General features: G+C 42.5%; 1 protein-coding gene across 4 annotated transcripts in view; it reads left to right on the forward strand.

Annotated features, from left to right (window-relative positions):
• The window catches only part of Osbpl9 (oxysterol binding protein like 9), a 129,234-nt gene that overhangs the window by 26,672 nt on the left and 86,631 nt on the right, over positions 1-15,931 (forward strand). For all 4 annotated transcript variants that reach the window (XM_013114891.3, XM_005072121.4, XM_005072122.4 and 1 more), the window contains exon 3: positions 11,905-11,983. In XM_013114891.3, coding sequence (XP_012970345.1) covers positions 11,905-11,983 — 79 coding nt within the window. The remainder of the gene's footprint in view (positions 1-11,904; positions 11,984-15,931) is intronic.

Genomic DNA, 15,931 nt, shown 5'->3' on the forward strand with positions numbered 1-15,931 from the left:
AAGGGGAAAGTTTTGAGGAGTAAGTATGGTTGGTTTGCAGAATGGAAACTAGACTAACTTGAATATATGACAGCACAGATTTTTTTAAAAAGCAACTTAGGCTGTTTTTTATCTTTTATTTGGTCTTCTTTCTTGTTGTTTTGAAACAGAATCTGACGTTGCAGGCTGGTCTTGGATTCATGGTGATCCTTCTGCCAAGGCTTCCCCAGTACCAGGGTTGTAGCATGGCCAACCATATCTGCCTTCTACGTTTGTATTTTTAAATTTTCCTGTGATCCCTCTTGTTGTGGTCAGATTGCTTTCCTGAGTACTTGCTATTGATCCCAGTTCCCACTCGTCTGGTTTTAACTGCTTTTTATTGGCTTGAGATGGGCCTGTGGTGAGGCTTGGCAGGGCTGTGTTGAGACAGCAGGTCAGCGGATGGATTGTATTTGGAGTTAGGCCACTGTCTTGTCGTCGTTAATGTGCTGGCTTAGTTCTTGGTTTTGGTTTTTAAATATAGTTGAGTTCTTAACCCTTGTGCCTAGCGCTCAAGTTAAGAGAGAGAACTTTGCCAGCTGCCCAAAAGCTCGGATTATGCCTCCTGTCTCCTAACTATTCGCCCTCTGCATTGCTTTATAATTTTATAGTATGACATCCTTAAATTTTATAGGTTTTAGATTGAATATTTTAGATGTTTTACTGTGTTTCCTAGGCTGGTCTCCAGTTCCTGAGCTCAGGCGATCCTTCTGTCTCTGTCTCTAGAGTGCTGTTGGGATTACAGTGGCCCACTACCCAGCAGTTTTGTATTGCTTAAGTTAAAACTCCATGCTTTTTATTCACAGTTTACCTACTGAGGAATCCTACCCTTAGACCTATGGGATTGGCCTAGTGTGCATTTTACTGATAGCACTCTGGGGCAGCTTGGCACCTTTCTCTCCTGTTTCTGCTCTGATTAGTGGCTGCATCCAGAGACTGAATCAGACTCACATTTGATCCTGTTGACCAGACTGTTAGCAGGAGACACGTGTCCAGTTCTTGTTCTTTAATGATAGTAGCAGCTGATAATGCTTGGTGACTACTTATGCTCATTAACTCACTCAGAGTTGGCAAAATGGAGATAGTCTATATTTATGTTAATTTTATGAGAGCTTTCTTTCCCTCTGTTATCTGTTTACCTAACAGTGTGGTTCAAATAGGCAGGATACCTGCTTCATTATTTCCTTTCACTTGCCTGGTTAAGATAATGACTTTGTTTCAGGCCGCAACTATTTATATATTAAGAAAAAATGGAAACAAGGACCTATGTAAATATTTGTGTACCATTTATTCATAACAGTGCTAGTCACAATAGCCCCAAAGCTAAACATTTTAAGTGCCTTTACGCAGAAAACTGAATACAATATTATATGTATCGTATGTGAATATACACAGAAACACAGTAGCATACTGTTAATGGTAACCTCAGTCATCGACTTGAGATCTAGAATCACTAGGAAGATGGGACTCTGGGCATGCCTGATTAGGTTAATTGAGATGGGAAGCCCTACCTACTGTGGGCAACACCATTCCCTGGACTGGGATCCTGACCTGTATAAATGAAGAAAGGAGCTGAAATAGACCCTTTATGCCTTGCCTTTGTCTCAGGGTATTTTATCACAGCAACTAGAAACCAAGAGAATATACTATTTAGCCTTTAAAAAAGAAAAGAAAATTTCACATATGCTAACATGATGGACCTTGAGAGTGGTATGCTATGGGAAATAAACTAGCCACAAAACACAAATATCATGGTGAGTCCTATTAGATATGACGAATTGGAATAAAATGGTGGTTTCCAGCCTAGGTGTGAGAAATAAGTTGGTATTTAGTGGGTATGGAGTTGTTTGAGTTTAGAAATGTAGTTTCTGGCTGGGTATTGGTGGCATGCACCCTTAGTCCCAGCACTCTGGAGGCAGAGGTAGGTGGGTTTCTGTGAGTCTGAGGCCAGCCTGGAACAAAACAAAAACAAAGACAAAAACCAAAAACAACTTACGTTGTCTGCCATGAGAGGGAGCCAGGACCTGAGGACCAGGACCCAGAGGCTGGATACCCCAGAGACCTAGGGCAAAACCAAACATGACTGTGGGGGTAGTTTCTGCAGATGGAGGGTGGTGACAGTTGCACAGCAGGGTAAATGTCCTTAACGCTACAGAACTGATAGGTTTTACCACAAGAATACACTCTGAATTTTCCACAATCTCTCTCTGTCTCTCTCTGTCTCTGTCTCTGTCTCTGTCTGTCTCTGTCTGTCTCTGTCTGTCTCTGCCTGTCTCTCTCTCTCTGTCTCTGTCTCTGTCTGTCTCTGTCTCTGTCTGTCTCTGTCTCTGTCTGTCTCTGTCTCTCTCTGCCTGTCTCTCTCTGTCTGTCTGTCTGTCTCTGTCTCTGTCTCTGTCTCTGTCTCTGTCTCTGTCTCTGTCTCTCTCTCTCCTCCCCCCTTCTCCCTCTCCCTCTCCCTCTCATGTAGCCCCAACTGTCTTGGAACTCTGTAGACCAGGCTGTCCTCCAATTCACAGAGATCCACCTGCCTCTGCCTCCCAAGTACTGGGATTAAAGTCCTGTGCCAGCACTGCCTGGCTCCACAATTCTACAGGTAGACACCTCCCGTGGATTTTCTGCTAAGGCTTACAAGGCTGAAGTAAAGAAGGTGACTGGGATGGGTTCCTGGTCTGGAAGAGCTGAGAAAGAATCCTTTTTGGGCTCTTGGTCAAATTTAGTTGCTTGTAGTTAAGCTTCTGAGGTCTCTTTGTTGCTGTCACCTGTAGCCCTTACTCTGCTTTTGGGGGCTATGCTTACCTGCCATGTCTCCTCTCTATAGGAGTGTGAGTCCCTCTGATTTCCCAATCTGCTGGCAGCTACAGAAAGCAGTCTTTAAAAGGCTCATGCAATTGGGTCAGGTCAGATAATCTTTTTGCGTTTTATTTAACATAAGCATTGCAGTGATTTCATCATACCCGGTTTGCATGCATAGTCCCAGGAGAGGAGATTATCCAAGAACAAGTAGCACTCTTAGAACCTGCCTGCTGCATAGCAGGACAGAGAAGAACCTTCAGAAAAGGTTAAATCTTGTTTTGCCCTTTGTTTGATTGACTGAAAGAGGGACACTATAGGCTTGAGTGTGGGTTTTCTTTACGTGGGAATTACGTGTTTCTAGCAGAATTCTGTGAGCATTAGATACTGGACACATTGATGGGGGAGGGTAATAAAATGTATTTATGAAAATGCTGGGATACAGTTCAGTTGGTAGTGCTTCCTAGCATGCACGAGGCCGCGGGTTCAATTCTAAGCACTGCATAAAACCAGGCATGGGTAATGCATGCCTCTAATTCCAGCATGGAGGGGTAGAGGCAGGAGGAACAGAGGTTCAAGGTCATCTTCTATTACATAGTAAGGCCTGTCTTACTATGTTTCTATTGCTGCAGTGAGACACCATGACCAAAAAGCAAGTTGGAGAGAAAAAGGTTTATTTAACCTACACTTCCATATTGTAGTACATCACTGAAGGAAGCCAGGACAGAAACTCAGACAAGGCGGGAACCTGGAGGCAGGAGCTGATGCAGAGGCCATAGAGGGGTGAAGCATCAGATGAAGTGATTACTTCGGGAGTAAGACTAGGGCAAAAACCTGATAGATCCAAAGAATGACACAGGAATGATCAGCTGACCCTGCCTCTCCACACTTTCTAAGCCCCTCTCTATTCCTTACTGTGTCTCTATCTAATCTAGTTAATTCTGGTCAGCTGAATGCTGACTCCACCCTCTGATTCAAGGTTTAACTTTATTGGCCGTCTTGGGAGTGTCAGAGTACCATCAAAATATCCCCACAACAGAGGGTGCTGCTTACTGACTTGCTCCACATGGCTTGCTCAGCCTGCTTTCTTAGAGAACCCAAGACCACAATGGGCTGGGCCTTCCCCCTTAATCACTAATTAAGAAAATACTCTGCAGGCTGGCCCACAGCCCAATTAAAAATAAGATTTATTTATTTATTAATTATGTATACAGTGTTCTGTCTGCATGTAGCCTGCAGGCCCGAAGAGGGCACCAGATCTTGTTACAGATGGTTGTGAGCCACCATGTGGTCGCTGGGAATTGAACCACTGAGCCATATTTCCAGTCCCCTCCCACAACCTAATCTTGTGGAGGTATTTTTTCAGTTGAGGTTTCCTCTCCTCTCAGATGACTAGTTTGTGTCAAATTGACATAAATCTAGCCAACACAAGGCCAGAGTGGATTGCATGAGATGCTGCCCCCAAAAGAAAGATTGTACTTTGGCTCCCTGTGTGCGAAACATCTGGGCAGTTTGTTTAAAGTATAGGTTTCCAGGAGCTCCCTTCTACACACCTTATTTTAGAGTAAGAGTCTAGAACCTCTGGTTTTAAACAGATTCTCTGGCTGATTGTGCTGTGCAGACAAGTTGGGATCACTGTAGAAAGAGTATGATCTGTGCAGGATCAGGGAGCCCACATCCTACAGCCTGAGACACTGAGTTTGTTTTCCAGAGCTAGGGCTTGAGTTCAGTGCTCTGAAAGCACACACTACTGATCCCCATGCCCAGTCGCTTCTGAGAGCAAGTTGATGCTTAGTAGTAATTTATCAAGGCTACACATTGATGGTGAATCTGAGACTGAACTTTGGTCTGTTCCATTCCCAACTATCTTTGTGTATTTTAGGGTTTCATTTATTATTTTTTTAAGACAGGGTCTCTAGCTCAGGCTGTAAGACCTTGTAAGACCTTGTAATTCCCTGTAAGACCTTGAACTGATCCTCCTACATCTTTAATGCAGATATGCCAGCCACATTGTGGCAAAGCAACAGGAAATCAGCAGGGAAAGTAGGGAAGTAAAAAACTTCCCCTCTCTCTGCCTCTTTCCCTCCCTCCCTCCATCCCTCTCTCTTTGAGACAGAGACTTGCTTTGTAGATAGGCCTGGCAGACCTGAAATTCACTATGTAGCCTAGACTATCCTCAAACTCATGGCAGTCATGCCACAGTCTCTATAGTGCTGTCATTCCCATGTTTGAACCATCATACTTGTCAGCAAAATTTTGGCGTTGTTGGTTACAAAGTGTGTACCACTAGATGGCGCCCTTGACCCAAGGACGTAGTGATGGTTGGTGCTTGGCTCTGATCTAACACTTTACCTCCATGTTTTATCTGAAAGCAAAATATAAACATTTTAAGGAAGTATTTACAAAATGGGTAAGTAACAACATTAAAGAGGTATGTAAGGTAGAGGCAAGAGCATGGCATCTTTGGAATGGAGATTAGTAATGAACTTTTAACTAGCCTTATGAATTGAGCCAACTCTTTCCATTCACTTTTGGGCTCCTAAAACAAAAACAAAACTGGCTGGAGAGATGGTTCAGTGGTTAAGAGCACTGGCTGCTCTACCAGAGAACTCTAGTTCACATGGCAGTCGAAAGCTGTTTCTAACTCCAGCTCCAGAGGTTCCGACACCCTTACACATGTAGGCAAAACACCAATGTATATAAAACAAAAATAAATAACCCAAAACAAGACTGTATATCATACTATTCACTCAAAGCATTTTCAGCATCAAATTTTTTAATATATTTGAAAAGTAGTAGTGATTGAACCTATTGCCTTGGAGATCCTAGATAAGCAACCCACCACTGAGTAGTTTGAGTGGTATTTCCAGCCGCCTTCTAAATTTTTGAGACCAGAGTTTACTGATGCCCAAATTGGTCTTGAAATTGTGGTTCTCTGCCTCAGCCTCCCAAGTAACTGAGATCAATGGCCTGTGTTGCCCAGCTTAGCTATAATAAGTCATATTCTGCAAATGAATCTTGGATTCTGACTTCTGAAGAGGCTTAGGGATCACCAGAGTGAGATGAATTATAAATCAACAAAGTTTCAATGTTACAAGTGCTTTGAAAACTGTCTATTCATGCATGACTTAAAGTAACCCACTACAGTGAAGAGTACAGGCGAACATCCCCTATGTGGAATGTTTGCAGCCAGAAATTATTCCTCTTTGGAACTTTGGGATATTTGCATGTATATAATAATCTTTTGGGAGAGGGACCCAAGTTTGAATGTAAAATTCAATTAAGTTTTACATATATTTTATACAGATAACTCACAGGTATTTTTGTGCCTTAATACATGAAATCAGGTGTAGAATTTTCTGATTGTGTTGCCTGGTTGGCCCTCAGAAAATTTTGGATTTTATAGTGCTTTGGATTTCAGATTTTCTTTTTTAACTCTAGATGCTCAACTTGTATGACATAAGTCTGTCATGTGTAAGGTATAAGTGGATTGATTCCCTGTGCAAGCCATCATCTGTTCTCTTTTCTCTCAGCTCATGAGAGATCAACAGCATACCACATTAGATTATTAATACCTTCAGCACTGATGGATACTGATGCTTTATTTTAGCCCTGTGACATTTTCCCATATCTCTGTTATTGGGCTGTATCTAACAACAAGTGGCATCCTAGAGAGGATGTGGGGAGGTGATTTAGATTAATGTATAAACTTACAAATGTCCTAGCCTGCAAGCCTGTGTCCTACAAGAAATGCTATCATTGTCTTGTCATTTCATGATGAAAAATGACTCCATTAATTTAGGGCTCACTGTTAATGTAGTAGCCTTTTGCCAATTCTGTCTGTTCCCTATGAATTTGACATTGAAAATGTCCTTGAATTCCCAGTTCTCCTGCCTTTGCCTCCCAAGTGCTGGGATGATAGACATTTGCCACCACATCCAGATCGAAATTATACACACACACACATACACACACACACAATCACTATATAGCCCTGACTATCCTGGAGCTCACTCTGTAGACCAGGCTAGCCTGGAACTCAGAGCTCTGCCTGCCTCTACCTCCTGAGTACTGGAATAAAGGTGTGTGTTATTAGACCTGATCAAATGAGCATTCCTAAACCTCATAAAGAATGTTTGCTAAGAGGCTGTTCTGTTCTTAATAATGAAGCAGTGTGGAAGCCTGAGGGTGACACTGAGTCTTCCTTCATTGCTCTCCACCTTATATCAAGGCAGGGTTTCTCGAGTGAACTCTGAGCTTGCTGTGCTAGCCGGTTTGCCTCTCCCTTCAAATGCTAGGTTCATAGGCAGAACAGCATTCATGGGGTTCAGGGAACCCAAACAAAAGCTTCAGGGGTCTTGACAAAAGCTTTCACACTGAGTGCTTCAACTGCCGAGCATCTCCTAGCCTCACAGTTTTCGTAAATCAGCAGCAAGATAGGGCCTGTATGTGCTGCTGCCATACCCTGCAGCTCCCAGAATGTGAAATGAAGAAAAAGCACAAGATAAACTATACCAGTGGGCTTGGCACACGCGGTAATATGAGAATAAGGAACAAAGAAAAAGATCAGAATGGGAGAAGAATATGCATTCTTTTAAAGCAGAAAATTTATAAGACATTGTTGAAGGGGAACCTGAATAACAGCAAAATTAGTACCACAATCAAGATGAAAAGGCAACTATGGACAAGAGGAAAATATAAGGTATTCTGTTTGACAAAGGACTAATATCCAAAAAATATGAAGAACTACAAATCAAGAACAAATAAACAAACGGAAAAAAAAACCCCAAAGAAAACCTAAAGAATGCATGTAGTCAGTAAGAAAGCAAAAAAAGTATACTTAAAATAAAAATGTATATTCAACTCATAAAAGGAAATAGGAGGGTAAAATAGACATGTTCTCAGAATGGATGGTAAGTATAGATTCTCAGTATTGAAGGTGTGTGTGTGTGTGTGTGTGTGTGTGTGTGTGTGTGTAGCTTCAGTAAACAAATAGTGAATGTAAAAAAAAAAGTTGTGTGTGGTAGTGGTGGTGGATGCCTTTAATCCCAGCACTGGGGGAGGTGGGACAGGCGAATCTCTGTTAGAGGTCTGCCTATCTATAGAGTGAGTTCTGTTTTCACCCCCCCCCAATTGGTTAGTATATTACTGGTTTCTGAAACCATGTCTGAAAAACTCAGTACTTGTTGACTCAATGAGTGAATGACTGAATGATGCTGTAGCAGGCTCTGCATTCAGCACCTTTGTGAGCAGGCTGCATACAAGCATTCCTGCTTCCCTTTATACATTGGCTTCTGTTTTGTTTCCTCTTGCATGTTCCTTCAGGGTGCAGATATAACTTATTTCTTTTATATTCTTAGCTGGCTTAACTGCCTGGCTAACTTTCTGTTTTTATGGTTTCCTTCACTGCCCAAGCTTGGTTGTCCTAAAACTTGATCTGTAGACCAGGTTGGCCTGCAAGTCAGAGATCCACTTGTCTCTATCTCCTGAGTGTGGGAATAAAGACATGTACCACCATGACTGGATTTAAGCTGATCTTTAATTCCTTTTTATAAGTTGGAAGCTTAGCTGGGTGGGGTCTTGCCCTGAGGTTACCACTTTTATTCCATTTCTTAATCAGTTTATATCCTTGAACATAGGATTTATTTAGCTCCATTCCACTTCCCAGTGCTCCTTTTCTCCTCAAATTGTACATTTTGTATTTTTTCTTTGCTCAGCTTTTTCCTTTTCATTATAGGTCTGTATAAGAGTGACCACTAATAACCACAAACAGACTCAATACTAGACTGGTTTGAGAATTTTTTTTTATCATTTTTTATTTTAATTTTAAATAGCTTGTTTTACTAAAATGTGTAGCCCAGGCTGGCCTCGAACTCGTGATCCTCCTGCCTCTGCCTCCTTCAGCAAATCCTACCGGCGTGCGCCACCACAACCGGCGAGAATTTTTTTGCCAATGGAATTAATCCAGAACTCTTCAAGTCAGCCTCAGGCAGACTTTTTGGACAAGGGCAGAAAACAGCCTCATTCCTCACCAAAATACCACAAGAACAGTCTCTAGGCCACATGCTAGCATTATTCTCTGAAGCCTCTCGAGTTAGGCCCCCCCAGTTCAGATCACCCCAGCACCACTGACTTCCATGTTCCTACTAGGATGGCCCATTAAAGCATTCAACTGCTTTTCTAATCCTCAGTACCAAAGTCCGTATTCTTTCAAACAAAAGCATTGTCTGGCCTATGACAGTGATACCCCAGTCCCTGGTACCAACTTCTGTCTTAGTTAGGGTTTCTATTGCTGTGAAGAGACACCACGATCATGGCAACTCTTTTTGTTTTTTTGTTTTTGTTTTTGTTTTTTTTTTCTTTTCGAGACAGGGTTTCTCTGTGGCCGACCTGGAACTAGCTCTTGTAGATCAGGCTGGTCTCAAACTCACAGAAATCCACTTGCCTCTGCCTCCTGAGTGTTGGGATTAAAGACATGTGCCACCACTGCCCAGCCATGGCAACGCTTATAAAGGAAAACATTTAATTGGGGTTTAGTCCATTATCATGGCAGGACACGTCAGCATACAGGCAGACATGGTGCTGGGGAAGGAGCTGAGAGTTCCAGGCTGGAGACAGCTCAGTGTAGAGTCCTTGCCTAGCAGCTGTGAAGCCCTAGTTTCAGTCCCCTGCACTGAAGGAGAAAAAAAAGCAAAGGTAAAAGTTGTAAATGTGCATAGACAGTTATGTGATGAGGACATTTGTGAGCCCTCCTGATGCCTGCCTTGAGTGATTAGATGATGGGCAAATTTAGATTAAGAAACCTCAAAGAATGAACAAACAGGCATTTGGAAGTGGGTATTAAAGCTTGGTTGAGTTATAATTTACGTACTGAGCCTGGGGATGTGGCTTAGTTGGTAGAGTGCTTGTCTAGCATGTGGACTGGATTCCCAACATCAAATAAACTGGGAATAATAATGCATACCGTTAACCCCTGTACTCAAGAGGCAGAGGCAGGAAGATCAGGCATTCAGTGTTATCCTTGGCTACATGGAATTAGAGGCCAACATGGACTATATGAGAACCCTGTATTAAAGAGAGAAAATTCACATACTGTACAGTATTAAAGTATGTAGTTAAAGTTTTTTGGTATATTCATAGGATTGTTCAACCACCACAATGGCATGGTCAATTTTAGAATGTTTTCATCCCTCCATGAAGAAATATAATGCCAGCTGGGTATAGTGTTGTATGTCTGTAATTCTAGTGAAAGACTGAGACACAAGAATTTATTGAGCTCAGTTAAGGCCTTCTGGGCAAGATAGCAACACCTTGTCTCCAAAACAACCCTCCCTTCCCAACCCTGTCCCTAGTGTTTAGTCCCTATTCACCACACCCTCAGGGAACCACTAAACTACTTTCCATCTCTGTATTTGTCCATAGTGGTTATTTCCTTAGTAACAAGCTTCTTTGATACTGTTTTCAAGGTTCATCCAGGAAGAGATCAGTGCTGGGCGTGTGCTGCACTCTCCTGTGTGTTCTATCTGCTCTTCTAGAGCAGAAAGGCCTTAAGAGCAAGGACCATGGTTCCATGTCTTAGCTACATCTAGCCCACATTCCTGTGCTTGGCTATTAAGTGCTATTGTAGCCAGAAAGAACTGCTCTTGTACATGATGGGGGTGTTCATGCTCACCATGCTGGACTAGGAGGTGCCATGCCAATGGCATCCCAGTCCTGGTCCTGCTGTGAGCTTTTTTTTGGCGGCGGCGGGGGGGTTGGGGGAGTGGTTCAAAACATGGTTTTTCTGTGGCTTTGGAGGCTGTCCTAGGACTAGCTCTTGTTGACCAGGTTGGTCTGGAACTCACAGAGATCCGCCTGCCTCTGCCTCCCAAGTGCTGGGATTAAAGGCGTGTGCCACCTCTGCTGGGCTGTACTGTGAGCTTCTTGTTAGGTCTAGATTAATTCTGCAAACATTTCCTTATTTGAGAATGGGGGGCAAAATTTCTTATCTACTCTGAAGTAAGCAAGCTAAGTAAGGTGTATAGAACTTAGATGGAGGTGAGGTTTAGCTACATAGTATCTGGGAAGAAATGAGTAACTATTTGGCTCTATTAATATTTTTGAGATAATAGTAGTCACCCTACATACTACTATTTTCATGTGTTAAGGTTGTTGTTGTTTTCCTTCATTCTTTTGATCGTTCATTTCAAGGTATCTAATAGTGAACTGTGTGAGAGAGATGTGCTCCTGTGGTGTGTGTTTTCTAAGCCCATATGGGATATGAAAGATTGATTGATTCCTTGAGAACATTGCTCAGTAGACTTTGATTTTGTATAGCTTCCCCCACCCATTAATTCCAGGTGTCTGAATAGGATGCATAGAGTTGTATATAAAAAAATGTTAAAAGTTCTCAAAATAACTAACCAGTGTTGTTCCCTGCCCTCTTGCTGTATTCTGAAAGTCATGTTTTCCCTTAGAAAACATGTGTTTGAGTTTGAGTGCTATGTGTCAAAATAAGTAAAATTGTCCTGGTTCCCAAAACGTCACAGCAGTTTAGTGGGAGGAGGCGGACATAGGAGCACACAGTAACTCAGTGTGAAAACTGCAGCGCTCACCAAAGCACAAGTGGTTATGGGAGCATCTGGTTATTGGGCAGTGTTTTGGAGCAAATGTCAGCTGGTGTTTCTGCACTAACAAGCACGAGGCAGAAGCAGCCTGATGAAGAGCACCTGCTGTCTTTGACCCGCACAACAACCCGGGGCGGTGTAGGTTTCTGACTCCCATTTTAGAGAGCAGTTTAAAGCTCAGGAGGGCTCACTGGCTGGCAGTTAACAGATTCCAGATTCAGCATCTGTGTCTGTCCCCTCCCACTGCATTCATGTCCCTTAGCAAGGCATAGAAAGCCTCCGTGCAGGGTACTACTAAGGCGTCCTGCCAGCCCTTCTCCTCTAGTTCTTCCTCCTCAAGCAAAACAAGGTTCTCGGGTTTCTCTGCTCGCTCGCTCGTCTAGCCGGCTTCCAGTGTCCTCAGTGCTCCGGGTATTCCAGGGCTGTAGCACTAGTGAATATTGCTGATGTCATTGTTTGCCTTATTGGGATTTTGCTCTTTGTTTCACAGGGAGCTGTGATTGGTATAGACGATGAGGACGACAGCACCTTCACAATAACTGTTGATCAGAAAACCTTCCACTTCCAGGGTGAGCTGAAAGGAGAGATTCTGTCTCTTCATAGTCCCGCCTGCTCCTTCCCTTCTCTCCTGGGTTGTGTGCTGAATGACTTGAATGGTTTTGCAACTGATCCTGCATGAGCGAGTGCACAGGAACCTTCTGGATGAAGTGGTACTGCAGGTTAGGCAGGGATTTGTATCTGCAGTGGATGCACATTAATTTGAAGCGACTGTGGATCTGGCTGCAGTTGGAGATTAAAAATTTAAAGGATAAGAATCAGAAGCAAGAGTAATGGGCTGCTGCTGCTGCTGGCTTGTGCTTACAGAAGGTTGCTGATCTTCTTTATCGAGGAGTGTGCTTCTGCTTCTGCATGAAGAGTCTAAAGACTGAATGCAAAGGCTGCAGTGTTTGTCCGTGTGAAGCTCAAAATGTAAATTCAATTGAAGCTAGAGGCAACCTTTGCCGGAAAGGTTTTGCTCTGCTTCAAGAACTCCAAGTTTGCATTCATTCCATCTGCATTTCTGTGTCTTGTCTGCCAGCCATCATTCCTCTACTGTTACCCTTCTGTAGTTAATAACTCCAATGCCATCTGCCACTGCTATGTTTCGGCATTGCATGCTATGGCTCATCGGTAGAAAGGGTAAGGTACTGTATGATCATTCACATTTCATCTTGCTTTGGAAGCTCTAAACCTGCAAATCAAAGCTGATCTTAGTGATCTGCTCCTATGACTCTGTTGTCTATTAAGAGTGCCTGTTAGTGTTGGTGCTGGTGTTTTTGTTATTTTGTCTGTCCAGAACAACCTCTGTTTTAGGTTTAAAGCAATCCAGGAAACTTAGAAATGAGACTATTTGGAGATGTTAGCACTTTCTCTGAACTTGTGATTATTACTGTTGTGGTTGCCAGATGCATGAAGGTGAATAATTACTAATACAGTTACAGTTTAAGAAGTGTTTTGGTTATGAGGTCTGCTGGTGACCATATATGCTATGTGAAGCTACTGCTGTCCTATAATAGGACAATATATCATAGTTGTTTTTTGTTTTTCATTGTCTTGCTTAAGAAATTGATATGTAGAAGTGAAAGATGCTGCCTATGAGCAGTAAAGAAAGGTCAGTATATGCCACAAAGCTATGTGTCGTCATGCTTATTCTTACAATATTAACCATGCTTTAGGATATTATTTGTTTAGAACTGCTTAAAAAATGGTGTTCCCCTGGAAATTTCCACTCCATTTAACTTCATAAAACCTTTTAGCCATATTATAAAGTAGCCCTGGTTTTTAGGTTAAATATGCAACATGGTTTATAAGTCAGGTAACTGGAACTCCGCACTCCACCTGACTGAAGTTGAATACTTCACTGCAGTTGTAGCAGGAGCTGCTGGGTGCAGGGGGTCTGCAGCCCAGGGTTCTGAGGTTGCTGGGGAGGCCCCTCTGGGCTAGAACAGCTTTGCTTGGTGCAAAGAGAGCCTTGGATTTCTGAGCAAAGGCACCTCTACCTTACCTTAAATTATTTATGTTAAACTGATCTCCTTAGCATTTTTATATTTATGTGGCTTGCTGATAAAACAAGATATTGTTTAAATGATAAAGATAAATAAGAATTTTTAAAATAAAGCTTGAGTTCGTAGACTGTCAGCTTGTTTATTTTCTACCCTAGCATTTGTGGGGTGTTAAGCAGTATGAGCTTATACAAAGAACTTAGACTGTTCATTGGTTTAGGCGATTAGGAAGATTACTTCACTTAGAGACACTTGCTTAGAAGAAAATCTGTAAATTTTATGGAAAAAATTTCGGTGTCTGATAGAGCTTAAATTTTATGCTAGTCTTTTTTACCTTAAATTGCAAGTTCAGGTTGATATATATTATCATAACAAGTCTGAATGTTACCTTTTTCCTGTGTCAAGCTAGAACTCAGGGTCTACAGAGTGAGTTTCAGGTCTGCCTGGGCTACAGAATGAGACCCTATTGTCAAAAACTAAATAAAAATTAAAAAAAAAAAGAATTTTATTGCCATGAAAGACCATTAGGACGTTTTGATCAGAGAGTGACATGATGAGATTCATATTTTACAGGGTTGCTCCAGGCTCTGTGTTGAGAATAAGATGCAGAGGACCACACACCCAGGACATCATTTAGGAGGCTCCAGAAGAGAGAAAGAGTGAGGGAAGGGGGGTAGCAAAAAGTGGTCCAATTGTATGTGTGCTTAATCAGCTTTAGTGGAGCGTAATTAACGTGAACTAAAATGTATGCGTGAGGAGCTGATGAGATGATGGCTCCTGCTGCAAAGGCTTGGTGAGTTTCATCCCGGGGCCCAGTCAAAGTGGAGGAGAGAACCAACTCCATAAAGTGTTCTCTGGTCTCCTCACACATGCTGTGCATGCCTGAACTCCCTCCTTCCTACATGCATTCATGTTACACATACACTGAAACAGTAATAATAATACATGGCAATTGAAAAATACCTTCAGATAAAAACATTTAAAAATATATGTCTCATATAATTCAGTAGGTTTTGGTCAGTTTATTTACATGTAGTTGCCACCACAATCAGCATATGGAAATTTCCATCACTTCAAAAAATGGCTTCCCTTTCGGATACTCCCTCCTAAGCCCTGGGCTAGGCAACTACTGATCTGCTTTCCATCGGTAGAGGTAAGCATGCCCATTGGGGAGTTTTTGCACAAATGGGACCATATCATGTGTATTCTCTTTTGCCTTACTTTATTTTAGCTAAGAGCAATGTTTTAAAGCCTATCCATATTGTTGCATAACAGTTACTTTTATGTAAGCTAAGTCATATTCATGTTTCATGTTTCAAAACAGGGTTTCTCTGTATAACAGCCCTGGCCATCTTAGAACTCACTGTATAAACCAGGCTGGTCCCAAACTCACAGAGATCCACCTGCATCTGCCTCCTAGTATTGGGATTAAAGGAGTGTGCCATCACTGATCCGCCAGTGATGTATTTATTTATATGACGGAAAGGCAGGTTCAGGTTGACAATGAGAGTTTTGGTTGGGGTAAAAAGAACAGCGTTTCCATTAACTGAAGAGGATGATTCTGAGAAGAACTAGTTTGGAAGAAAGGAGAATTTGATTAAGACGATGAATGTGTAGTTTGGATATGGAATTCAGGGGAAGTTTTCTGGTTAGCAAAATAAACCTGGGAACTCTCTGGCACAAAGATGGTATTTATGGCTGTAGAAAGAAAAAAGCCCAAACACTGAGCTGTAGGCACTTGCACATGTATTTTAGAGGCCTCAGGATGAGGCAGAGTCTGCAAGGGAGACTGGTGACAAAAAGGCACAGAAGCAAGTGGAATCTGGAGACAGTGCTTTCTAGGAGGGGGAGGGATCAGCAGCTGTGCCAGACGCCGCTGACAGACCAGGGAAGTGAGCAGGAAGGGATGATGTCATGATGGAGTTAATCATGAGGAGGTCTTGAAACCCTCGAGAAGACCCGCTGTAAACCAGGACAGAGTGCTTTCAAATACTGAGCTGATAGCAGGAGCAGAAGAAGGGATTTCGAACCATAGGAGTTTGGAGAGATTTTGATTATGTTTAAGGACAAAAGAAACATCGACAGCATGTTTCTGTGCTGACAACAGTGATTCCATGATGAGGAAGAGCTGATGGAGAGAGAAGGGATGGGGTGGTGGAGGTTGAGGGGGTGTTGTTGGCTCAGTGTTCTGGATAAGGCAAGAGCTGATGGGACCTACCGCACAGCTGCAGACATTGCTTTTGGCTAGGAGGATAGACAGTCTGTCTGTAGTGAAATAGCTGTGGCTGGTGATGGGGCTCTGAACAGGTATAAAGCAGTGGTAATCGGGAAAGCAAAGAGGAATAGACTGACATTTGTAATGGGTAAATCAACAGGAGCTGGTGACTCGTTAGAAACGAGGGAGCGGCATTTAGTAGTAATGGTGCTCTTTGCTTGGTTCACGATTGAACTTTGTCACGTCTGAAACAGTCTAGA

This window comes from Mesocricetus auratus, unplaced genomic scaffold (genome assembly GCF_017639785.1).
Source record: "Mesocricetus auratus isolate SY011 unplaced genomic scaffold, BCM_Maur_2.0 Super-Scaffold_100014, whole genome shotgun sequence".
NCBI lineage: Eukaryota > Metazoa > Chordata > Mammalia > Rodentia > Cricetidae > Mesocricetus > Mesocricetus auratus.